The 26229-nt window shown below is 36.7% G+C and overlaps 2 protein-coding genes across 2 annotated transcripts in view; one reads left to right on the top strand and one right to left on the bottom strand.

Moving 5' to 3' along the window:
- Nucleotides 1-26229, top strand: part of UGGT2 (UDP-glucose glycoprotein glucosyltransferase 2) — a 586709-nt gene that overhangs the window by 417276 nt on the left and 143204 nt on the right. The window lies entirely within an intron of this gene.
- Nucleotides 747-26007, bottom strand: LOC113219617 (UDP-glucose:glycoprotein glucosyltransferase 2). Its single transcript, XM_031934987.1, has 7 exons — nucleotides 25888-26007; nucleotides 25159-25283; nucleotides 24529-24624; nucleotides 20821-20923; nucleotides 17844-17923; nucleotides 8294-8483; nucleotides 747-1333 (listed from the first exon to the last, which is right to left on the bottom strand). The coding sequence occupies exons 2-7, from the start codon at nucleotides 25176-25178 to the stop codon at nucleotides 1160-1162; spliced, it is 663 nt and encodes a 220-aa protein (XP_031790847.1). The 5' UTR covers nucleotides 25179-25283; nucleotides 25888-26007; the 3' UTR covers nucleotides 747-1159.

Below are 26229 nucleotides of genomic sequence, written 5' to 3' on the forward strand. Positions count from 1 at the left end.
TACCTGGCTTTGGGTTTTATTGGGGTAAGCATGGTTTTGGGGTCCAAGACAAAGTCTGGTGCTCACTTCCCTCTCCCTCCCCCAACTGGGTATCTCTCCAGTTGTGCTGTATCAGGTTGAGGAAGGAGTGATGTATGTAATGTAAAATTATCCTTTCTACACTCTTCAATGTGTCTTTCTTATTTCTGTGCTACACTGCACTGTTGTAATAGCTCACCTCCTTCCTTAGTTTTTATTAAGGTAGTTTCATGTGTGGAGTGCATAGCTGTTCAAATTGATGTTTCTGCAAGGGTATGAGCACCGGAATGTCTTATTTTGCTCTCTTGCTGATAATCAGACCTAACCCAGTAATTATTATTATTATTATTTTTTGAGACAGTCTTGCTCTCTGTCCCAGGCTGGAGTACAGTGGTGCAGTCTCCGCTCACTGTAACCTCCGCCTCCCAGGTTCAAGCAATTCTTGGGCCTCAGTCTTCCGAATAGCTGAAGTTACAGGTGTGTGCCACCATGCCTCGCAAATTTTTGTATTTTTAGGAGAGACAGGGTTTTCCCATGTTGGTCGGGCAGGTCAACTCCTGGCCTCCAGTGATCTGCCTGCCTCGGCCTCCCAAAGTGTTCGGATTACAGACTTGAGCCACTGCGCCAGGCCAATCTTAACATTTTAATTGTTGTTTTGATGATCTTGGTTGTATTACACTAAAAACATATTTATGTGTAAAAATTTAAAAGCAGTCCGCATAACTCACCCAATTATTTGATAAATATCTTCAGATTTTCCTTGGTGTAACCTCAGTATCCAAGCACCTGGGTTTGCTTTTAATTGAAAATACCCCTTTTAAGATGAGAAAAAAATAATCATTGAGTAATATGACTAAAAACCATCTAATTGTTCATGAATACATGAATGATCCAAGAAAGTATTTACTAACTGTAGAATGAATAAATTCTATAAATCAATTCCAAGTAAAGAGATTTTATAATAACCTGTTAAAAGAATATTACGAAAGTATGATTTTCCCCATTTTTGTTTTATTTATCTTATTCAAAGATTCAATTTTGTTTTCTGCAAACTGTTCAGCAACAGCAGAATAAATATTATTTCATTTTACTCTTAGGAAAACAGAGAATTTCACCAAAACATCAAATTAAATATCATCAATTAAATAATACTTACATGACTGGCCATCACTATTGTATCAACCACAGCTGGTTTATTTTTTGTGCCTAGTGTTAACTGCAGACCCCAAGGAGGCTGTTCTGTCACTTTATCAAAGCAATGTCCTTCGAGTAGTAAGTATTCTAGTTCATATTCTGCTGTAACAGTTTTCTCAGTCTGTGGAGGAAGTATGTGATTGTTTCTGGTGTTAGTAAAACTCAAAAAACAAAATTTTGAAAAAAATAAATGTGATTATTTTAATACTGGCCAATGTATTTTGGTGGGTAACTTCAAGTCTTTCTTTTACACATCAGTGAATTTATGAGTTGAACTGATTTCTTCAAGACAAAAAGCTTATGATAAACTTTTTCTTTTTCATGACATCAGCTTTACCTGAACCTCATGATATATGCACCAATATAACCAAGTAGGAAAGACATGAACATTAGATTTAGATGGGAAATTCCTTAAAGAATCTGCTTCAGTTTGCTATTGTCCTGAAGCTACCACTTCAGACTTAGCAAGAAAGCTAACTTACTATCTATTGGCTTTCCTGTAATTAAAAAAATTAATGTCTATAATCAACTAATTATAAATTGATCAATATAATTCATTTTTAAAGTTAATTTTAAAAAATTAATAAAAATTAATTTCCACTTCCCAAGTGGAAAGAAGAAAAAACAGAATGCACCTCAACAGAATAAATACTAATATAAACATCAACACACTGACTTCTATTTCTTGTCTTCATAAAATTTTTTATAAGTAACCTGCCTTTTCATTAAACATGGTTTTCTAAGAACATGTCTCTGCCTCTATAAACATCTTTTAAAATGGCTGGATATTCCAATTGTTTCTGGATTTTTCTCTGTTGCAAATGTTACGATAAATACTTTCAATATACACCTTTTTCTCTACTTCATATGAATAGCATAACTAAACATGAAAATAAATCAAACAGTAAGTGATTTTCACAGATTGAGAATTCTGTTAAGATTAAAGACAGTGATGTTACCTACATTTAATCTTATTTCACCATATTAGGTTTTCAACACTATTGTTTAGTGTGTTTAGGATATAGAGTATTTGGATATACTCTGTATTGTATAGTTGTTTTCCTTGACTGCAATTATCTCAGAAATAATAATTACAATATTTGTTTATAGCATTTCCTTTGTTTTTTTTTTTTTTCTTTTTTTTTTTTAGATGGAGTCTCACACTCTCGCCCAGGCTGGAGTGTGGTAGCGCCAGGTCGGCTCACTGCAAGCTCTGCCTCCCAGGTTCACGCCATTCTCCTGCCTCAGTCTCCCAAGTAACTGGGACTACAGGTGCCCACCACCACACCTGGCTAATTTTTTGTATTTTTTTAGTAGAGACGCGGTTTCACTGTATTAGCCAGGATGGTCTCGATCTCCTGACCTTGTGATCTGCCCGCCTCGGCCTCCCAAAGTGCTGGGATTACAGGCGTGAGCCACCGTGCCCAGCCTACAGCATTTCTTTCTTGATTCCTGTTCTTCTTTTACTGGTTTTAAGAACAAAAATTTAGTACCTTCTCTGAAGACAGTATTTGTTTCAACAACTTTAGCTGAATTCTGAATTAGTTGTTGAATTACTATTCTAGGGATGAATTTTATATAACTTATTAACCTATATCCAGAGTCTTTACAGCAATTTACTTGACTGGAAAGATTTTCATTGGATAGTCTCAGAATAATATGAGAATGTTAAAAATTAGAAAAAGATTGCAGAGATCATGTAGTTCAACATCCTCACTTTACAGACAAGGAAGCTATACACCAAAGTGACTGTAAAGCTCAATTATTTTATTATGAATTAGGTACTAGGAAAGAATCTAAATACACTTACCCAGTTTGTGAATAATAGTATCTTCTTAATTTTATAATATATTAATGTGAAAATTTCTCTTGTTCCTATAGATTTATATAACAGACTTCAATTCTGTTGACTTATGCAAACCACAACATAAAAACACAGCCAATTCCTTTTCCAAAGGGTTCTTTCTAGTGAATATTTTAAGTTTTCAGAGGTGATTTAAGTTAAATTAGCTCCTATTTTCAAAACTCATTTATTTATTTATTTATTTGTTTGTTTGTTTGTTTGAGACAGGGTCTCACTCTGTCACCCAGGCTGGACACAGTGGCACGATCTTGGCTCACTGCAACATCCATCTCCCAGGCTTAAGCGATTCTCCCACCTCAGCCTCCCAAGTAGCTGGGATTACAGGAACAGGCCACCACTCCCAGCTAATTTTTTGTAGTTTTAGTAGAGATGGGGTTTCACCATGTTGGCCAGACTGATCTCGAACTCCTGACGTCAAGTGATCTTGGCCTACCAAAGCGCTGAGATTATAGGTGTGAGCCACTACGTCTGTGGCCACAAAGCTCATTTTTAGCAAAAATATGAAAGTTAGTGATCTTTTTTGATGCTTATGTTTCAATCTTCCATTTATATTTTTATTTTCTGTTATAAATATTAATTGTTGATACCAGACGTAAATTTAATACCTTTCAAATATAACCTTGAGAATGTATTAATTTTTCTTTTTTTTAATTATATTTTAAGTTCTGGGGTACATGTGCAGAATGTGCAGGTTTGTTACATAGGTAAACACATGTCATGGTGGTTTGCTGCACCCATCAACCTGTTATCTACATTAGGTATTTCTCCTAATGCTATTTCTTCCCCTAGCCCCTCCGCCCCGCAACAGGCCCCAGCCTGTGATGTTCCCCCCACTGTGTCCATGGAACATATTAATTTTTCTAATAGGACATTAATTGTATTGTTCTTCTGTGGCTGAATAGCTAAGTGTCTTCCTTTAAGAAAAGGTTAAGTTTAATAATACACATTAACATTTGGGTTTGTTAACAATTGTCTGTAAATATGTTAATCTAGTATTTTTGTTGCCATTGAATGTGATTTTGTGTAACTGCAGACACATTTTCCCAAGTTATTAATAGCAAAGCCATAACATATATCTTGATGTGTGATCTGAACTCTGACAAGCTATCTGATAGTGGAGATGGATAAATGACAGCACATCTTTTTCTTGAATCTTATCTTAAGGCATGTGAAGGCTGAACTTAATGACTTTAGTGCAGTCTGAACTTTAAGAAACTATTCAGGACTCTGGGCAAAAATCCAAGAAAAAGTTAAAGTAAGGAATTCATTTTAGATAATTAGGTGGCTTGAGGCATATAAGGTACAGTAGTCTTCCTTTATCTGTGGTTTCTCTGTACGGTTTCAGTTACCCTTAGTCAACCATGGTCCAAAAATACGTGGAAAATTCCAGAAATAAACAACTCATAAGTTTTAAACTGTGCACTGAGTATTGTAATAAAATCTTGCATGACAGTGCTTGTGTTCAAGGAACCATTACTTCATTTAGAGACCCCAAAGCACAAGAGTAGAGGATGATGACCTACTTTTATAATTGTTCTATTATTAGTTATTAAGGTTAATCTCTACTGTGCCTAATTTACGAATTAAATCTTATCATAGGTAGGTATGTATATAAAAAAAAAAACAAAACATGGCCGGGCGCAGTGGTTCACGATTGTAATCTCGGCACTTTGGGAGGCTGAGGTGGGTGCATCACGAGGTCAGGAGATCAAGGCCATCCTGGCTAACACAGTGGTCTCTACTAAAAATACAAAGAATAAGCTGGGTATGGTAGTGGGCGCCTGCAGTCCCAGCTACTGCGGGCAGGGGGCAGCAGCTGAGGCAGGAAAATGGCGTGAACCCAGGAGGCGTAGCTTGCAGTGAGCTGAGATTGCACCACTGCACTCCAGCCTGGGTGACAGAAAGCAAGACTCTGTCTCAAAACAAAACAAAACACAAAACAAAACAATGTATATAAGGTTAGGTACTGTGTGTGTTTTCAGGTATCCACTGAGTGGGTTGGGGGATCTTAGAACAAATCCCTTGTGGATTAAGAGAGACTTCTAAAGTACAACTCTTCTGATATATAGATTTCCAAGTTAGTTAAGGTTTGGTTTAAATTTCTAAGTTTTGCAGAAGGGACAGAACTCTTCACTGCAAATGTGACCTTTTCCCAAATTTTGTAAGTGTTTGATGAGAGATATAAATTTCATATATTATGCACTGAGAGAATAAACTGAGCCTAAGATGAACTGTGTTCATCTAATTTATAATATAGCATTATTTAGGATCTATACCATATCTCTGGCAATCAAACAGAATTTCTTTCACAATTATATTTGTAATGAATATATCAATAAATATCAATAAAACTGATATCAAAATTATTTATGTTTCAGAAGGGTTAATGCATTTTTCTGTGAATTCTTTTTAACAGAATTCACAGAATTTCCTATTTCCTGTTAGCAATCTGTTATTTATTGCATATTCTCTTCCCTTGGTAACCACCATTGTTGTTTCAGGTGTTTTGATATCTTTCAGACCTATGCTGTGATAAAATATAATTAGAGAGTCTTTGGATGCAGTTCTTACAATAATTGCTGAGAATAGCAACACATCTGAACTCCAGGTAAAAGTAACTATCTCACTTTTAGCTTTTTTTTTTTTTTTTTTTTTTGAGACAGAATCTCGCTTGTCGCCCAGGCTGGAGTGCTGTGGCACAATCTTGGCTCACTGCAACCTCCACCTCCCGGATTCAAGTAATTCTCCTGCTCAGCCTCCTGAGTAGCTGGGATTACAGGTGTGCACCACCACGCCCGGCTAATTTTTGTATTTTTAGTAGAGACGGGGTTTCACCATGTTGGTCAGACTGGTCTCAAACTCCTGACCTCATGATCCGCCTTGGCCTCCCAAAGTGCTGGGATTACAGGTGTGAGCCACCGTGCCTGGCCTAGCTTTCTTAATCATTGTCACCTTTAATTATGGAATTGATGCTGGTTGTGCAATAATGTCAATGTAGTGACAATCATGTGAACAAAGTCCTGACAATGGAGAATTTTCCCAGATCAAGTTTCCTCCAGGTGTTTGTATACTGTTTGGGAATTAGGTGTAACCAGGAATATTTGCACAAGTTACTATATGGTGGTAAATATCTCATTGCTAGTCTCATTTTTGTCAGGATGTACACACTTTTCCCCTTTATCTAAAAATCCTTTCTACTATACCAAATGCCTCTGTTATTTTTCAGGATGCTTGCAGAATATTTTAAGCATGTATAGCACACAATGAAAAAGATGAGCCTGAGGTGTAGTTAACTTTTACAGACGCTAGAATTTATAATCTCCTTTTGTATATTCACCTAAAACTATGAAAACACAGGAAATTTTCCTTCATCCTAGTCTTCTAACTTCAGAGTCAGAGCTAGTGTTCATCTGAACACCTTCTAAAAAGATGCTATTAGATTTGACACTCACTACAAAAAAAAAGTTTTAGTTAATCTCCATCAGCTGTTGAATACCTGCTGAAATTTTCACTAGCAGACTCAATTTAAAATCTTTTCTAAGCTGTACTAATTTCTCCCACTACAAACACTTCACACTTTTGGATAGGGTGTTTAAAAGTTACCTTATTGAGTATATTGCCGTACTCTCTTCATGAAGAATTCCAGACTCTGTTAAGAGATCTGACTGATCATGGAAAAAACAGTGATTTTTTTTTTTTCACTTCTTATAAGATTCATTTGTTAACTTTTTCTCATTAATGCTATTAGTTTGCTGCTTTTTCTCTAAATTTGAAGGACTGATATTAGATGATGGTTATGACTGAGTTTTAGGTTTTTAGGTGGGTCCAGTTGGGAATGATGGGGAATATGTTCCAGAAAAGTGATTTAGGATCCTACAGAATCCACACACGAGCGGATCAAAATAAACTTTCCTAGAAGGAAAATCATTAGGCAAAAGGTAACGCATATGCATGAGAAATAAACATTATAAACAATCTTAACCAAATTATTACAGGTAAATGTTTATGCTTTGGTCAAGGCAATGGCTATATTCTATAGGAGGTATCAGACACAAAGAGTTGGAAATAGGTCAGAGGGATGACAATGAGGAGAAAGAAGTATTTTTTCCTCATTTTTTGGATACCAAGTGATATGGTTTGGCTCTGTGTACCCACCCAGATCTCATGTCTAACTGTAATCCCCACGTGTCAGGGGAGGGGCTTGGTGGGAAGTGACTGGATCATGGGGGAGATTTCCCCCTTGCTGTTCTCATAGTAGTGAGTACTCATGATGTCTGATAGTGTAAAAGTGTGTGGCACTTCCCTCACTCCTGCTGTCATGTGAGCCGTGCCTGGCTTCCCCTTCCACCATGATGCCATGTGTTTCTAGAGACCTCCCTAGCCATGTGAAACTATGAGTTAATTAAGCCTCTTTTCTTCTTAAATTACCCAGTCTCACACAGTTCTTTATAGCAGTGTGAAAACAGACCAACACACATATCTTAAATTCTTCTAAAATGCTTCCCTTTTTTGTGGTTTCTGAATTCCTTTTCTCATTCTGAATTCAATGTTTAAAAGACTCAGTTTAATACTTTCTTTCTGTGCTGTGAATTACAACAACTGAGGCAGAGAATTCTGACTACTCACTAGACAAGGGTCATATAGGGGTGATGAGAAGGAGGTATACCTGGCCTGCAGTATACCGCAAATTTCGTTTCCTACTTTCTACCCTAATCTAGTCAGGACTACTTTCTCTGGCTATGAGCTATGAGGCAAAACAAAAAAACAAAAAAATAAAAAAATAAAAACAGACAAACAAAAAAAAAAACAAAACCAACAACAACGAAACAGTTTCGGGTGAAATTTGCTCTCTGAGTTAAAAACTAAACTTCAAGAGCAAAATAAGTAATTAATGGTGTTGTACTAAGCTGCCAAGTGTTCCTCTCCATATTTTTGACATTGCTCATCTTAGAGAAGTATCTTTGTAAGTAAGTAGTCTGAGGCAAAAAGAAAGAAAAAAAAGGTAAAGACACCTAGGAACTTGGAAAATTAGAGAAGCTGAATTTGGAAATTAGAAAAACTTAAAAATCAAAGGAAAGACTGGATCAGGACCTAGAACATAAAAAAGAATATTCTGGTAAACATTCATAGTATGATCGCTCACTTGCTACAATTGTAATAGCTGATAAGAATTTATTCTGTTTCTCTCTCTTTATATGACTATACACAATAACTTACATTCTTTAAGTGAATATTATCAAGGTCACAGTTGCTGTGTACTGTTTCAACCAACCAGCCTTCTGGAGTAATCATGTTGAGGGTTAGGAGGGGTGATTCAGGAATATCCAAAAATTTTGCCACTGGTCCCAGAGAAGAAACATCATTAGCCCCTGACATCAGTTCCGGTTCCAGAACAAAACGATAAAAGCTGTTAATAAAACATAAAAATACATAATGTGACCAAAACTGAGATTTTTCTTCTAAAATATTTTTAAAATTGAAAATGACTTAATGATCTGACCAGAAATCTACAAACAAAAACACTAAAACACATTATACCACAAGAGTTAATGCTTGTAAGAAATAGACAATCATTATTCTGTTGACACTACTATCTAAGTCTGTGTATATTATCTACCAATGTTAACTATTCCTTAATGAACATGATTAGAATCCCTTTAAAATATACCTGACTTATGCAGGTTCTAATAGTTTATGATCTGTTATTGTATTACGATTTGTATGCATCCTCCTTCAAAGCCGACCACGGTCTATTTTTCAGCTATTTTATTAACTTTTACCACCACTAATAATATGAAGAGAAATGACAGGAAACAAGTGAAATTCAAGCTGAAATTCTAGCACCAATTTTAAAAGCTCAACTAAAAACAAACAGGATTAAGTTGAAAGCAACTGCTTAACAGCACTTTTAGATTTAACTTCAGTTTTGCTATATTTTATTTTACTTTTTTATTATTATACTTTAAGTTCTAGGGTACATGTGCATAACGTGCAGGTGTGTTACATATGTATACTTGTGCCATGTTGGTGTGCTGCACCCATCAACTCATCAGCACCCATCAACTCGTCATTTACATCAGGTATAACTCCCAATGCAATCCCTCCCCGCTCCCCCCTCCCCATGATAGGCCCCGGTGTGTGATGTTCCCCTTCCCGAGTCCAAGTGGTCTCATTGTTCAGTTCCCACCTATGAGTGAGAACATGCGGTGTTTGGTGTTCTGTTCTTGCAACAGTTTGCTGAGAACGGTGGTTTCCAGCTGCATCCATGTCCCTACAAAGGACATGAACTCATCCTTCTTTACGGCTGCATAGTATTCCATGGTGTATATGTGCCACATTTTCTTAATCCAGTCTGTCACTGATGGACATTTGGGCTGATTCCAAGTCTTTGCTATTGTGAATAGTGCCGCAATAAACATACGTGTGCATGTGTCTCTATAGCAGCATGATTTATGATCCTTTGGGTATATACCCAGTAATGGGATGGCTGGGTCATATGGTACATCTAGTTCTAGATCCTTGAGGAATCGCCATACTGTTTTCCATAATGGTTGAACTAGTTTACAGTCCCACCAACAGTGTAAAAGTATTCCTTATTTCTCCACATCCTCTCTAGCACCTATTGTTTCCTGACTTTTTAATGATTGCCATTCTCACTGGTGTGAGATGGTATCTCATTGTGGTTTTGATTTGCATTTCTCTGATGGTGAGTGATGATGACCATTTTTTCATGTGTCTGTTGGCTGTATGAATGTCTTCTTTTGAGAAATGTCTGTTCATATCCTTTGCCCACTTTTTCATGGGGTTGTTTTTTTCTTGTAAATTTTTTTGAGTTCTTTGTAGGTTCTGGATATTAGCCCTTTGTCAGATGAGTAGATTGCAAAAATTTTCTCCCATTCTGTAGGTTGCCTTTTCACTCTGATGGTAGTTTCTTTTGCTCTGCAGAAGCTCTTTAGTTTAATTAGATCTCATTTGTCAATTTTGGCTTTTGCTGCCATTGCTTTTGGTGTTTTAGACATGAAGTCCTTGCCCATGCCTATGTCCTGAATGGTACCACCTAGGTTTTCTTCTAGGGTTTTTATGGTATTAGGCCTAACATTTAAGTCTCTAATCCATCTTGAATTAATCTTCGTATAAGGAGTAAGGAAAGGATCCAGTTTCAGCTTTCTTCTTATGGCTAGCCAATTTTCCCAGCACCATTTATTAAATAGGGAATCCTTTCCCCATTTCTTGTTTTTCTCAGGTTTGTTAAAGATCAGATGGCTGTAGATGTGTGGTTATATTTCTGAGGACTCTGTTCTGTTCCATTGGTCTATATCTCTGTTTTGGTACCAGCACCATGCTGTTTTGGTTACTGTAGCCTTGTAGTATAGTTTGAAGTCAGGTAGCGTGATGCCTCCAGCTTTGTTCTTTTGACTTAGGATTGTCTTGGCAATGCTAGCTCTTTTTTGGTTCCATATGAACTTTAAAGCAGTTTTTTCCAATTCTGTGAAGAAACACATTGGTAGCTTTATGGGGATGGCATTGAATCTATAAATGACCTTGGGCAGTATGGCCATTTTCACAATATTGATTCTTCCTATCCATGAGCATGGTATGTTCTTCTATTTGTTTGTGTCCTCTTTGATTTCACTGAGCAGTGGTTTGTAGTTCTCCTTGAAGAGGTCCTTTACATCCCTTGTAAGTTGGATTCCTAGGTATTTTATTCTCTTTGAAGCAATTGTGAATGGAAGTTCATTCATGATTTGGCTGTTTGTTACTGGCGTAAAAGAATGCTTGTGATTTTTGCACATTAATTTTGTATCCTGAGACTTTGCTGAAGTTGCTTATCAGCTTAAGGAGATTTTGGGCTGAGACAATGGGGTTTTCTAAATATACAATCATGTCATCTGCAAACAGGGACAATTTGACTTTTTTCCTAACTGAATACCCTTGATTTCTTTCTCTTGCCTGATTGCCCTAGCCAGAACTTCCAACACTATGTTGAATAGGAGTGGTGAGAGAGGGCATCCCTGTCTTGTGCCAGTTTTCAAAGGGAATTTTTCCAGTTTTTGCCCATTCAGTAGGATATTGGCTGTGGGTTTGTCATAAATAGCTCTTATTATTTTGAGGTACGTTCCATCAATACCGAATTTATTGAGCGTTTTTAGCATGAAGGGCTGTTGAATTTTGTCAAAGGCCTTTTCTGCATCTATTGAGATAATCATGTGGTTCTTGTCTTTGGTTCTGTTTATATGCTGGATTATGTTGATTGATTTACATATGTTGAAACAGCCTTGCATCCCAGGGATGAAGCCCACTTTTTCATGGTGGATAAGCATTTTGATGTGCTGCTGAATCCGGTTTGCCAGTATTTTATTGAGGATTTTTGCATTGATGTTCATCAGGGATATTGGTCTAAAATTCTCTTTTTTTGTTGTGTCTCTGTCAGGCTTTGGTATAAGGATGATGTTGGCCTCATAAAATGAGTTAGGGAGGATTCCCTCTTTTTCTATTGATTGGAATAGTTTCAGAAGGAATGGTACCAGCTCCTCCTTGTACCTCTGGTAGAATTCAGCTGTGAATCCATCTGGTCCTGGGCTTTTTTTGGTTGGTAGGCTATTAATTATTGCCTCAATTTCAGAGCCTGCTATTGGTTTATTCAGGGATTCAACTTCCTCCTGGTTTAGTCTTGGGAGAGTGTAAGTGTCCAGGAAATTATCCATTTCTTCTAGATTTTCTAGTTGATTTGCGTAGAGGTGTTTATAGTATTCTCTGATGGTAGTTTGTATTTCTGTGGGGTCGGTGGTGATATCCCCTTTATCAATTTTTATTGCGTCTATTTGATTCTTCTCTCTTTTCTTCTTTATTAGTCTTGCTAGCTGTCTGTCAATTTTGTTGATCTTTTCAAAAAACCAACTCCTGGATTCATTGATTTTTTGGAGGGTTTTTTGTGTCTCTATCTCCTTCAGTTCTGCTCTGATCTTAGTTATTTCTTGCCTTCTGCTAGCTTTTGAATGTGTTTGCTCTTGCTTTTCTAGTTCTTTTAATTGTGATGTTAGAATGTCAATTTTAGATCTTTCCAGCTTTCTCTTGTGGGCATTTAGTGCTATAAATTTCCCTCTACACACTGCTTTGAATGTGTCCCAGAGATTCTGGTATGTTGTATCTTTGTTCTCATTGGTTTCAAACAACATCTTCATTTCTGCATTCATTTCACTATGTACCCAGTAGTCATTCAGGAGCAGGTTGTTCAGTTTCCATCTAGTTGAACGGTTTTGATTGAGTTTCTTAGTCCTGAGTTCTAGTTTGATTGCACTGTGGTATGAGAGACAGTTTGTTATAATTTCTGTTCTTGTACATTTCCTGAGGAGTGCTTTACTTCCAATTATGTGGTCAATTTTGGAATAAGTGTGATGTGGTGCTGAGAAGAATGTATATTCTGTTGATTTGGGGTGGAGAGTTCTATAGATGTCTATTAGGTCCGCTTGGTGCAGAGATGAGTTCAATTCCTGGATATCCTTGTTAACTTTCTGTCTCGTTGATCTGTCTACTGTTGACAGTGGGGTGTTGAAGTCTCCCATTATTATTGTGTGGGAGTCTAAGTCTCTCTGTAAGTCTCTACGGACTTGCTTTATGAATCTCTGGTGCTCCTGTATTGGGTGCATATATATTTAGGAAAGTTAGCTCTTCCTGTTGAATTGATCCCTTTACCATTATGTAATGGCCTTCTTTGTCTCTTTTGATCTTTGATGGTTTAAAGTCTGTTTTATCAGAGACTAGGATTGTAACCCCCTACTTTTTTTTGTTCTCCATTTGCTTGGTAGATCTTCCTCCATCCCTTTATTTTGAGCCTATGTATGTCTCTGCATGTGAGATGGGTCTCCTGAAGACAGCAGACTGATGGGTCTTGACTCTTTATCCAGTTTGCCAGTCTCTGTCTTTTAATTGGACCATTTAGTCCATTTACATTTAAGGTTAATATTGTTATGTGTGAACTTGATCCTGCCATTATGATATTAACTGGTTATTTTGCTCGTTAGTTGATGCAGTTTCTTCCTAGCCTCGATGGTCTTTACATTTTGGCATGTTTTTGCAATGGCTGGTACCGGTTGTTCCTTTCCATATTTAGTGCTTCCTTCAGGGTCTCTTGTAAGGCAGGCCTGGTGGTGACAAAATCTCTAAGCATTTGCTTATCTGTAAAGGATTTTATTTCTCCTTCACTTATGAAACTTAGTTTGGCTGGATATGAAATTCTGGGTTTAAAATTCTTTTCTTTAAGAATGTTGAATATTGGCCCCCACTCTCTTCTGGCTTGTAGAGATTCTGCAGAGAGATCTGCTGTCAGTCTGATGGGCTTCCTTTTGTGGGTAACGCGACCTTTCTCTCTGGCTGCCCTTAAGATTTTTTCCTGCATTTCAACTTTGGTGATTCTGGCAATTATGTGTCTTGGAGTTGCTCTTCTTGAGGAGTATCTTTGTGGCGTTCTCTGTATTTCCTGAATTTGAATGTTGGCCTGCCCTACTAGGTTGGGGAAGTTCTCCTGGATGATATACTGAAGTGTGTTTTCCAACTTGGTTCCATTTTCCCCCTCACTTTCAGGCACCCCAATCAGACGTAGATTTGGTCTTTTTACATAATCCCATACTTCTTGCAGGCTTTGTTCATTTCTTTTTCTTTTTTCTTTTGGTTTCTCTTCTCACTTCATTTCATTCATTTGATCCTCAATCGCTGATACTCTTTCTTCCAGTTGATCGAGTCGGTTACTGAAGCTTGTGCATTTGTCACGTATTTCTCGTGTCATGGTTTTCATCTCTGTCATTTCGTTTATGACCTTCTCTGCATTAATTAGTCTAGCTGTCAATTCTTCCACTCTTTTTTCAAGATTTTTAGTTTCTTTGCACTGGGTACGTAATTCCTCCTTTAGCTCTGAGAAGTTTGATGGACTGAAGCTGCCTTCTCTCATCTCGTCAAAGTCATTCTCTGACCAGCTTTGATTCATTGCTGGCGATGAGCTGCACCTCTTTGCAGGTGGAGATGTGCTCTCATTTTTTTGAATTTCCAGCTTTTCTGCCCTGCTTTTTCCCCATCTTTGTGGTTTTATCTGTCTCTGGTTTTTGATGATGGTGACGTACTGATGGGGTTTTGGTGTAGGTGTCCTTCCTGTTTGATAGTTTTCCTTCTAACAGTCAGGACCCTCAGCTGTAGGTCTGTTGGAGATTGCTTGAGGTCCACTCCAGACCCTGTTTGCCTGGGTATCAGCAGCAGAGGCTGCAGAAGATAGAATATTGCTGAACAGCGAGTGTACCTGTCTGATTCTTACTTTGAAAGCTTCCTCTCAGGGGTGTACTCCACCCTGTGAGGTGTGGGGTGTCAGTCTGCCCCTAGTGGGGGATGTCTCCCAGTTAGGCTACTCAGGGATCAGGGACCCACTTGAGCAGGCAGTCTGTCCCTTCTCAGATCTCAACCTCCATGCTGGGAGATCCACTGCTGTTTTCAAAGCTATCAGACAGAGTCGTTTGCGTCTGCAGAGGTTTCTGCTGCTTTTGTTGTTGTTGTTTAGCTGTGCCCTGTCCCCAGAGGTGGAGTCTACAGAGACAGGCAGGCTTCCTTGAGCTGCTGTGAGCTCCATCCAGTTCGAGCTTCCCAGCTGCTTTGTTTACCTACTTAAGCCTCAGCAATGGCGGGCGCCCCTTCCCCAGCCTCGCTGCTGCCTTGGGGTTAGATCGCAGACTGCTGTGCTAGCAATGAGGGAGGCTCCGTGGGCGTGGGACCCTCCCGGCCGGGTGTGGGATATAATCTCCTTGTGTGCCCATTTGCTTAAAGCGCAGTATTGGGGTGGGAGTTACCCGATTTTCCAGGTGTTGTGTGTCTCAGTTCCCCTGGCTAGGAAAAGGCATTCCCTTCCCCCTTATGCTTCCCAGGTGAGGCAATGCCTCGCCCTGCTTCAGCTCTTGCTGGTCGGGCTGCAGCAGCTGACCAGCAGTGATTGTCCGGCACTCCCTAGTGAGATGAACCCAGTACCTCAGTTGAAAATGCAGAAATCACCGGTCTTCTGTGTCGCTCGCGCTGGGAGTTGGAGACTGGAGCTGTTCCTATTCGGCCATCTTGCTCTGTCCCCCAGTTTTGCTGTATTTTAACCTCATCCTTCAATATTGTGCACAAGAATTATTATGTTATGCTATCAAGGCTAGTGGCTTTTATATTTTGAGACTGCAGTCAAGGTGTCAGCTGTGCTGTAGTTCTCTCAAGGCTCAACAAGGGTAGGATCGACTTCCAGGTTCATCTAGTTCCTCAAGGGTTGTCTGAATGAGGACTGCAGTTCCTTGCTGGTAGTTGTCTACAGACTGCTCGCAGTTACTTCCCAGAAAGGCATCTTCAACATGCTTCAAAAGAGAAGCACACAGAAGAGCCACAGAGAGAGAATGTCAGCAAGACAAAAGTCACAGTCTTTCATAACCTAATTGCAGAAGGGAAATTCCATCACTTTTGCCATATTTTGTTTTATGAGAGCCAAATCACTAGGTCCAGCCCTCACTCCAGGAGAACTTACAGTGTGAATCCCAGGCGGTGGTGATCACTGGGAGCCATGTTATGCAGATAGACAAAGAAAATAAAAAGAGGAGAAACAGAGAATACAGTCATGAAGTAAATGTACAAAACAAATTCTTGCTGCAGTGGAAATATCAAAGAAAAAGTATTCTGTGAATGTTGTAAGTAACAATTTCTTTGTGACTTAGTAAATACAATTTCAGTGGCAAAGAGGAAATTAAAGAGAAACTGCAGTGGAAGGTACAGTGAATGAGACATGACGACAGAGTCTGAGCATTCCTTGAAGAAATTTAGATAAGAAGGAAAGAAGAAGAGGGAAAAAAGGGCTCTAGAGGAGAGAAAGTTAAGGGAGCAACTTTTTAAAAAATTGTATAACTGTAAGGACTGAAAGAAAAAAGCTAGTATAGAGACTAAAGATCCAAAAGAGAGAATATGTGATATAGCAAGGATCCAGAACCAACAGGAAAGCATGAGATCAAAACAGCGAGGGAATGTTTACCTAAAAAAGAAGAAAGATGCCTCATTCTTTCCCTACAATACAGGAAGGCTGAGGAAGTATAGCAGTTAAGAGTAAGGAGTTGAGGGGATTCCTGCCCTTAACCTGTCTCACCTCTGAGAAGAATAAATTTACTAAAAGGAAAGGACTGGGAATAAATGTGTACGCTAGATTGCTTGATATATGCTACTGAGTTAGTAAGATTCTGTTGAACTACTAGTTAAAAAAATAACTGTTTAGTACATTATTTCATCTAGAAAAGTCAATTCTTTCCCTCCCAGTAGATTATGCTTGCTTACATGTTCAATAATCCTATTCTTTATTATATAATGTAATGTTTTACAGAGAGGATCCCTACTCCTGTGAATAAAAATTCTGTACTCATGGAACTAACAAACCTTTCAATTAGTAGCTAAAAAGTTTAAAGTTTTTGTTCAGATGTAAAAAGTCATGCCATAAAATTTAAAATACAAAAGACACATGAGAAGCATAAAAACTGAATGAGATATATGGACAAGAGTCTTGAGGGACAATGAATAAGTCCTAAACTTTCACTTAAATTTGCCACATTTTCCATTTTATTGCTTTCCAACTATTAAAAATACTTAGGTTTAAAATGTCTGCTCTGGCTGGGCATAGTGGCTCATGCCTATAATGCCAGCATTTTGAGAGGGCAAGGCAGGTGTATCTCTTGAGTCCAGGAGTTCAAGACCAGCCTGGAGAACATGGCAAGACCCCGTCTCTACAAAAATACAAAAACCAAAAAACCACAAAACTGTGCGTGGTGGCACACACCTGTTGTCCCAGTTACTTAGGAGGCTGAGGTGGGGGAATCACCTGAGCCTGAGAAGTCGAGGCTGCAGTGAGCTGTGATGGTGCCCCAGCCTGGGCAACGGGAGTGAGAACCTGTCTCCAAAAAAAAAAAAAAAAGTTCTGCTCAAGGCAACAATCTACAGTATGTCAGTTGTAACAAATACAATTTGAAAAGTAAACAAGGAATGAACAGAACACTATCTTTCTATCTTGTGTGTGTATGCATACTTTTTTAGAATTATATAATTAAATAATACAGAGATAAGCACATTAACAAGTCTTAAAAAGCTACACTAGCGCAATGGTACATACCCTGTTTTCTGCCCAATGACACATGAAGGACAACTGAATATTCCTATCAATAAGAATGGCTCACAATGACAGTGATTCTGATCCAAAAAAAAGAGAATAGGTATATTTTTGTCCCCTCTTGAGAGAGAATGTTATTTCAACACAGGGGTGTTAATGAGGAATATTTGTATATAATTATAAACAACTTTTTAAAATATCTCTGGCAGGTTATTCTAAACTAATTGTATCCTAACACCCCCAAATAGTAAATGTGATGATATAATAAAGATCATTTTGGTAATTATGCTAAACCAAAAATGGTTTAATTCCACCTTATTTCCCATTGATATATTTCTAAATAGGTATTCCTAAATCACATTTCCAAAAATGCCTATGAATAAATATAAATCCATATAAATTCTGTAATTAGGTCAGATCACTTTACTGAATTAGGTTATTTTAATGTTTCTATCAATTTTATGTCAGTTAAGGTTAATAAACAGTCTGACCTTCTGACTTATTTCTATGAAGCATCTTGTGAAGAAAAGAAAAAAACAGATCCAGTAACAATGATTCTTTTTTTCTTCTCAGCATTTACAGATTTTTCAAAATGAAATTTTGTTCATTCAGACTCACCTCTCTAAAGGGGCTTCTGAAAGCCTGCCCCTACAGTTCATGAACAACTTTATCTTCATGTTGATAATCTTGCCAAGTACCTATTGGAAAGAAATTCCCATGTTTGACATTAAATAATATTAATAGCTAATATTTATTGTGTATTTACTATGTACCAGGTACTATATTAAAACTTCATGTACATTATCTCACTTGATCCTTATAACGCCCTGCTGAAATAGTGCTTTTGCAGTTTAGGTATAGAGAGATTAATGTGCTCAAGGTCACACAGTAACTCACAGCAGAGGCAAGATTTTAATCCCAACAGTTGACTTCAATGTCCCAAGATTATGTTGCTTGCCCTTTGCCTAAAGTGACTTTTTTTCATAGTATCTAAATTTCCTTAGTATACTAGAACCTTGATCTGCAAATACAAAGTGGTGACCTTACAACAACATTGGCGGTATCCTGATTCTTTTGGAATTCGGAAGTTCTTGGCTACCTACAAATAAGGGGTACTTTCTTTTCATTTCCCTGAATCATAAGAAGTAGAGGAAGAATTACTAATTTTGATAGTCCCCATCTCCACATAGGCAACATGTCAGTGAAGATTCGAAAGCTATTAGCTAACAAAGGATATAGGTAAAGGGAGAAGTAACAAAACAGATAAATTTAACAGAAAGAATATAGGCTTGATGAGAAATTAGAACATAAAGACTAAGGATTACAGAGATTTGAGTTTCAATTCTTATTCTATCACTCATCATATTTGCTACTCTGGAGGTCACTGAACCACTGGTTTTCTCAAGTGTTAGATGAGAAACTATCCATTTCTTCCAATAAATTATCCTTTTATAAATTAAGAAATAAAATTACTCAGAAATAAAGTATGTTACTGGAATGCAATTCCATATTATGTATCTCTGTATAATTTCCTCTTTCTCTCTCATTCTCTCTCTCTCTCTCTTCCTTTCTTTCGAGACATAGTCTTGCTCTGCTGCCGAGGCTAGACTGCAGTGGTGTGATCACGGGTCACTGTTAACTTCAAATTTCTCGGCTCAACCAATTCTCCCACCTCAGCATCCTGAGTAGTAACTACAAGTACGCAGCATCACGTTTGACTAATTTATTTATTTATTTTTTTAGAGACAGGGTCTTGCTATGTTGCCCAGGCTGGTCTTCAATTTCTCAAGTGATCTTCCTGCTTTGGCTAATTGCACATTTCTTACTCCTAAATTCTACTTTTATATAAAAAATTTTCAAATTTAACTAATATGCTTTTTTGTGAATAATGACTCTCCATAGGAATAGGGATTTTGCATACTAAAAAGCATCATACTAGCTCCACTGCTTTCAGATGTGATTGCTTTTAAAGAATCATCTGAATAGTGTATCTCAAGACATATAAATTTAAAGGTATAACCAATGCTAAAAGAACAAACAGGTAAATCAGTTATGGGATTAAGTTTGTCCTACTCGTTTCATAAAGTGAACAGCTAGAATGACAAAGTCTTTCCAAAATTATTTGTCTCCATTAATACAATCTCATTTTCCAATGAGATTTGACAGTACACACTAAATACTAAAAAAAAAAAAATTGCATTTTGAAATTTCAATATACAGCAGAACCATATGGCTTGATCACTTACATTTTCACCAGACTCAATATCTAATTACTTTTGCCTGTTCCAAAAGTGAAGTCAACTACCAAAGGACAAATAGTGTGTAAAATTTTCAGTATCACTAGAAAAACATACAGCCTTCTAATGGACTAGCTTATTCAAATTTAACTACTGAAAGCTGCATTCTAATTTGAATGTTTGAAAGTGGTGCTAAGTAAAACAGCCACGTAAGTCCTTTTGGAGACTGACACCTGTCTCTTCACATTCATTTCCTCTTTCATAGGGGAAGAATTTCCAGGTTTATGCAGGACTTGAGGCCATAGTTTCCAGCCTCCCTTGTCATTCAGTGTAGCCAGCCTGGGGGCATTCTGGTCAGTGAGAAGTGATAGGACAGTATACATCTAACTTTGGGGTTGTGTTCTTATTCTCCCCTTCCTGCTGGCACAAGTGCAGAGATGATGTTAAGGCCTGACTGGTGATCTTAGGTGCTTTGTGACTGCTCAACAAGACACATGCAATGCCTGAGTCGCTCACACTGTGTAGCTGCTTTAGCAACCCCAAGGCAGCCTAACTTAGACTGGGAGATGAAAGAAAGAAACTTCAGTCTTGAAAGTAGTGTTGTTTTGGCCTTTTTTACAGCGGCCAAACCTATAGAATACAAACTCCATATTTCCCCTTTCCTCAGCTTCACTTGCTTGGAAAGTATAATAAATAATGTTAGCCAAGTTTTATCCACTTAAGCTTAAGTTTCAGCTTCTCCAAAAGCCACAATTCACAACACATGAAAGACACCTGCATTAGTCTTCTCATGCTAACATAACAAAATACCACAGATGGAGTGGTTTAAACAACAGAAATTTATTTTCTCACAGTTCTGGAGGCTGGGAATTCCAAGATCAAGATGCCAGCTGGGGAGAGCTCTCTTTCTAGTTTGCACGTGGCTAACATGTCACTGTGTGCTTAAATAACCTCTTCTTTTTGAAGTCTCCCTCTCTTCATCTTCTTTTAAGGCCACCAATCCTATTGGATTAGAGTCTCACCAATATGACCTCATTTAACCTTAATGATCCACTTAAAGCCCTATTTCCAGAGAGTCACACTGGGGGTTAGGGCTTCAAGTTCACTGAAACCTATTTCATGTGTTGAAATATGAATTTTGTGGGGAACACAATGCAGTTTACAACACCACCTAACCTCAGCACAGTCATAACAACACCCCGTGCACAGCTCCATCATTTCATTTTCTGCATTGAAATATGACACTATTAAAATGGTGAAGAATCAAGAGCACAAACAGCTGATTATACTTGAAAATAGACTTGAAAAAAGTATGGATTTAAAAACAAAAATATTTAGTCTAATTTATATTATCTTACAACCAATAATTGTGCCATTTTCTGTGCTTCTCTTGTCAATGGATCAACAATAGCAATGACATCGAAGAACATATCACTCTCTTGAGGATTCATCTTTATAACACTAAGAAAACAGAAAATAAGATGAAAGATGATGAGTTAAGTTTATACAAACAACTAATTAATCATGATCTCAGCAATACAATTCTTATAAATTATTTTCTTTCTCACTAAAATTGTAAAATACTGGTTATTTCACACAATGCAAATTTGAAAATCTGTTTTCAACAAATTACAAAACTGAAAAGTATGAGAGAAAATGAAGTAAGATTTTATGAATTAAGTGATTTTTTAAACGCCTTTCAAAGAATGATCCCATTAGTGTAAAAACGCTGATAATTTTAGGCCCTCAAAATTCTGATGGGTTGTACAATTTAAAAAATAAAGCCAAGATGTTTTTGTGTTAGTGGAATATATTTCTTCAGATTTGAGAATAAAATTAACTATTCTACTTTATTAAATTTAGTATTTCAAAAAATCAATATACTGTAACAGGTAAGTTCAGGACAAAAATATCCAAATTAATCATACTTTATTTTGATCCCAGTCTTCCTCTCCTCACCTCATTCCCTCTGTCCTATCCGTTTTTGTCTTTCACCAATATAAGTTCTAAATTAGAAGATGGACTAATTTTTTAAAGGGAAATGAGAAAATGATTAAAAGTACAGAATAGGCCAGAGGGAGACAGTCAATTCTATATTTAATGTAACTAAAAGTTAATGGTGTATATTTGATCAAAAGCAGAGAACATTCTACTGAATTACTGTTTTAACACTATAATCATGTAGGAAATATTTTTTCTCAGATGTAGGATGAATTAATTATACATTTTACATATTACAAAGGAAAAAGGTTACCAAATCAAGAGGTGCACACGTAGTTATAGGAATATTAGTTTCTTTGGTAGGAAAAGGCTTTCTGCAGTGAGGGGATGAATTGCTCAGCAATTTTTAAAAAGCTAGTATTAACAGTTACTTCAAATATGGGTCATCTGAATAGAAAACTGCAAGACATTTTATTTTCTATGCAGTTGACATGATTTAGTTATGTTAAAATAAGAGGGGCATAGTCAGACAACAGACCTTAATGGATAATTATTGCTAGATGTAAGAGCCACAAATCAGATGTTCTGCTATTAAACTGACTCTCAACAGTTGTTGCTTCCTGGAGTTATCTTGGTGAAAATTTTACAAATTACTATCCTACTTTGCAACACCACTCAAAACTGGTCATTTTAGGTATGCCTTATGAGATGTTATTATAGCTTCAGTATGCATCTGTTTGCTGCTTTTTTTCTCCCAGACTACTGCTAATTCTATGAAGTTGTATGAAGCAGAATTCCATAGTCCCCACCATCTGATTATATATGTACTAGGCAGTCCCAAGCCCACTAGTAGGTATTACACTGACTAACCCAAGAATGGAACAGAACATCCTTTTTCTCATGCAGTATTAACAAGATGATAACGACCATCTATTTAAGGTAACAAATTTGTACTAAATTGCCAAAAAACTATTGATACCCTCCATGTCATTAGCCAGGAAGAGTACTGTCAAGCACACTGACAACCATTTAATTATTAAAGCCCAGGTCAGAAAAAAAAAAGGGTGAAGAACTGCTTGGGTGTACACAGTTAATTAACTCTTACAGATACACTGAATACATTTCAAACAGGCTGTTGTAACAGAAAACTCTGAGTTGAATTTTGTTATGATATTTTGTTAACCTATCCATAAAATAGGTCAAGTAATCTATTTTAAGAATATTGAAAACACTGTACATCATATAGCATCCTCTTTATAAAGGCTCCTGGGAGAAATTCCTTTGTCCTCTCTCTTCTAAGAATACTTACATTTCACCTGAATATCTAGTTTGTTTTCCTCTCGTGAACTTGGGAACTGTATAAACTGGAAAACTTAGAGCAAAATTCATGGTATGCTCACGGCAGGAGGGTCACTACTGCCACAGCCTGCAAGGCTTCCTTCAAGACCTCATAGTTTCTTACACAACTTACATTTAATGTTGTGAGTTCCTGGGATGATGTGGGGAGTAGTTAGGATTGCTGTTTTTGCCTTTGTCTAAGATGTTAGGAGAATGGCAAATCCACACAGTCTAAATGGAAGGGAATAGGCTAATATAGAGATCTTTCGGGTCTGGGGAAAAAATGTAATTGTTTTTTCTCATTTTTCACTTTATTCCATATTTCAATTTACTCCTACTCTTTTCTTTCTCCTTTTGCAAACCTTCTAATTTAAGTTACCTTGTCAAATTTAAATTTTCTTATAAGCCAATTTAAATTTTAAAAGTTGGAATTAAGATCAAACATATCAACACAGAAATAACAGATTTATAACAAGTGTTTTAACATATTTAATTATAAAATAACTCCCTATAGACATAGAAGCAGAATGGCAAAGATACAATGCTGTGTTTAAATATATATATGTATTCACACACATATATCTCTCTAAAAAGCTGTGAATAAATATTTTTATGTGATTATAGAAGTATTTGCACATATGCTCATGAAATAATATACAGACATAACTATGGAAATAATACTGATAATTCATAAATTCAAATGTAAAGTGACCTGAAGTATTTGCCCATCACTGTGGCCTACTGTATTATCCTAATATCAATTTCCAAAGGTTCACTGATGTCTTCTAAAATTCGATAACAGAGTGTAACTTTAATGTAGAAATTTACATATAAATTTACCTGCATTTATAAAATATTATTATTTCCCTTGATAGGAAAGAATGCTCTTTGACAAGATAAAAAATGGTATTTCAAGACAAAATTACTAAAGGTGATAACTGTAAGACACTTGAGTGAGCTCAGGGAATCTTCAGTAGTAGTATTTTTTAAAAAAGCAGTGTAGTTACTTTTACAATAAACAGGCACTCTCATAGAGAATATGGGCATAGAAATCACATATGATAGTGATTAAACAGCCTTTTATTTCCATCCTACCGCAGGAGCCTGACAGAGTAAATCCTTGGACCCTTGGTACACGCAGCAGCTTTATAATGTGTCAACTTGACCAGGCTAAATCATATTTTCCAGAATGTTTCTGGCTTGGGTGGGCAACAACAGAGATTCTCAGGAGATCTAGAGGACAGAGAGGCAGCAGCAGCAATTTTGCAGCTCACACACTAGCTGCTGATCTGCTGATTCACTTTGCTGGCCTGAGGCAGCAGCTGGGCCTACACTGTTCAGCTTTGCCTGTACCCTCCCTTCACTCGTCTGAACTCTTGCTCATCCTTGTGTGTTTAGCTTTGTGACAGAGGCCATTCTACATTTGATTAATCAGGACTCTTCCGTCACTTTACACATTGAAAATATAAAGATAATATTATCTATGACTATCTTGAGATACTGCAAAAATTACAAATGATGTTAAGCATGAAAGATATTAAAAATATGACAAATTATACCATGCTTAACTTACTGGAAATTTCGTATCTTCTCTCTCCATATATATTACCCTTTATTTACTAGAATATATAACTAACTGGACTTTATCTTCCTAATGCTGTCAAGTACATTTTTCCCTAATTAATTACTTTTAGTTCTACCTTAAATTTTACCATGTTATGAAAACAAATGGAAATAATTGCATGCATTAACAGAAAAACCACAAACAGATATGATTACATTCTCACCTGTGATTCTCCCTAAGAAATGTGACATCATATCGAGATGCACGCTTAGGCAAAGAGGACATAAGGGCATCAACTTTCATAATAAAGTCACTCGTGCTAGATAAACAGGACAAATAGTGTATGAGTTTTTTGGAAAGAGAAAGTTCCATATTTCATGTTACAATTAATGCTTCAAGAAAGGCTTTATATATCTGAACATGGTTAAATCTACCGAAGTAGACTGCAAAGGGAGACCTATGTATAATAGCATTTCTCTACAACAGTCACAGCCTTCAACACGATAAACACCAATAATGGATATTTACATATGAAGCAAAAGTATAAACACAAATATGGGAACCATGCACACAACCTTTAGGAAAATGGTCACCTCTTGGGGAGGGAGGAGATTGGGGTGGATGGGTAAGAAACAAGGAGAAAGACAGCCAAGGCAAAGAAAACATTAACATCTACAGTTTTGTGATGGTGAGTAAATGGATGTCTTTTATAATTTCCTTATATTCTTTATATATGTCTTTTATTATACCTTTACTTGTCCATATATTTGAAACATTTTCTAATCTTAAAACAAAAACATTAGACTCAAAATACCAAACCCAAGTGAACTGCTCTTAGAACTTATATACTCACTTATTTGAGTTGATTCCCATATTTTCAACAATGTCTTTAATTTTCTCTCCTAAATTACTAAATGTTATCTTTTCCAACAAGTAAAAATCTTCTGCATACAAATCGTCATCTAAAGGTCCTAAAAACTTAAAATAAAAACCGTTATATTATATCTTCTAGAAGATACCAGTTTAAGAAAACATTTCCTCATCAAATAGATATTTGTTAAGCAAAAATTAATTAGAGATTAAAGATATGGTAATCCTGCCATTTACTAATCCTGCCATATACTAGGAAACAAAATACAAATACCTTCTCACTTGGATATTACAAATAACATCTGTATAAACACCAAAATCAAAGTGACAATATAAAAAAATTAGCAAATTATTTCCATTAGAAAGTTTTACTTTGAAACATAAATCATGATGCTTCCAAATACCGTTTCAATCTAAATTCAATTTTGAAAGCAATGGTCTATATTTTAAAAAATCTTTTAACTTCAATTTTCTTTCACATTCATCTATAAATTGTAGAATACACTATATAGACATGAATTACTTTATAAGAAAACCATAAAATAGCAAAACCCAAGAGACAAATCACATAAAAATCACATAGTTACTGTAATAATACTGACCAGTCATCTTTTACCTGATACTGTATAAATGGTTAGGAGCCTAGCAAGGTCAGCTACATTAACTTTAAACCAGTAACTATAAAGTTAGAAGTTGCCAAATTGCCACATACCTAATTTCTCAGGATGGCTCTCCCATCACAACCACTACTGACTCTACTACCATGAGTCCTTTCTGAGGAAGTTAGTACATACAATCATTCTAACATCACATACACAAAGCCCTACTGTAGACTGACATAATCTTATGTACAAAACAATTATATTTAATTATAATCAGAAAACATGTCAACCAGAATATTTTTTTTCTTGGTAAAAAGACCAGAAGGTAGTGGCTGTAACCAGATTTTCTCACTTCCCCTTCACCTGCTTCTGCAGTTCATCTTTTCTAAAAATTACTGAAGCACAGTTCTTGAATCTTTATATCCCATTTTCTCTTATCAAAGGTGACTAAC

This window comes from Piliocolobus tephrosceles, chromosome X (genome assembly GCF_002776525.5).
Source record: "Piliocolobus tephrosceles isolate RC106 chromosome X, ASM277652v3, whole genome shotgun sequence".
Classification (NCBI taxonomy): domain Eukaryota; kingdom Metazoa; phylum Chordata; class Mammalia; order Primates; family Cercopithecidae; genus Piliocolobus; species Piliocolobus tephrosceles.

Bases quoted from the DNA above. Each gene is read 5' to 3' on its own strand.
- LOC113219617 (XM_031934987.1), bottom strand. From the start codon at position 25,178: ATGGGAATCAACTCAAATAA. The intron at 20,924-24,528 runs GTGAGAATGTAA...CTGTTTTCTTAG, and splicing joins TTTCTTAGGGAGAATCACAG to TGTTATAAAGATGAATCCTC. The intron at 17,924-20,820 runs GTAAGATAATAT...TCTTTCCAATAG, and splicing joins AAATGGCACAATTATTGGTT to GTACTTGGCAAGATTATCAA.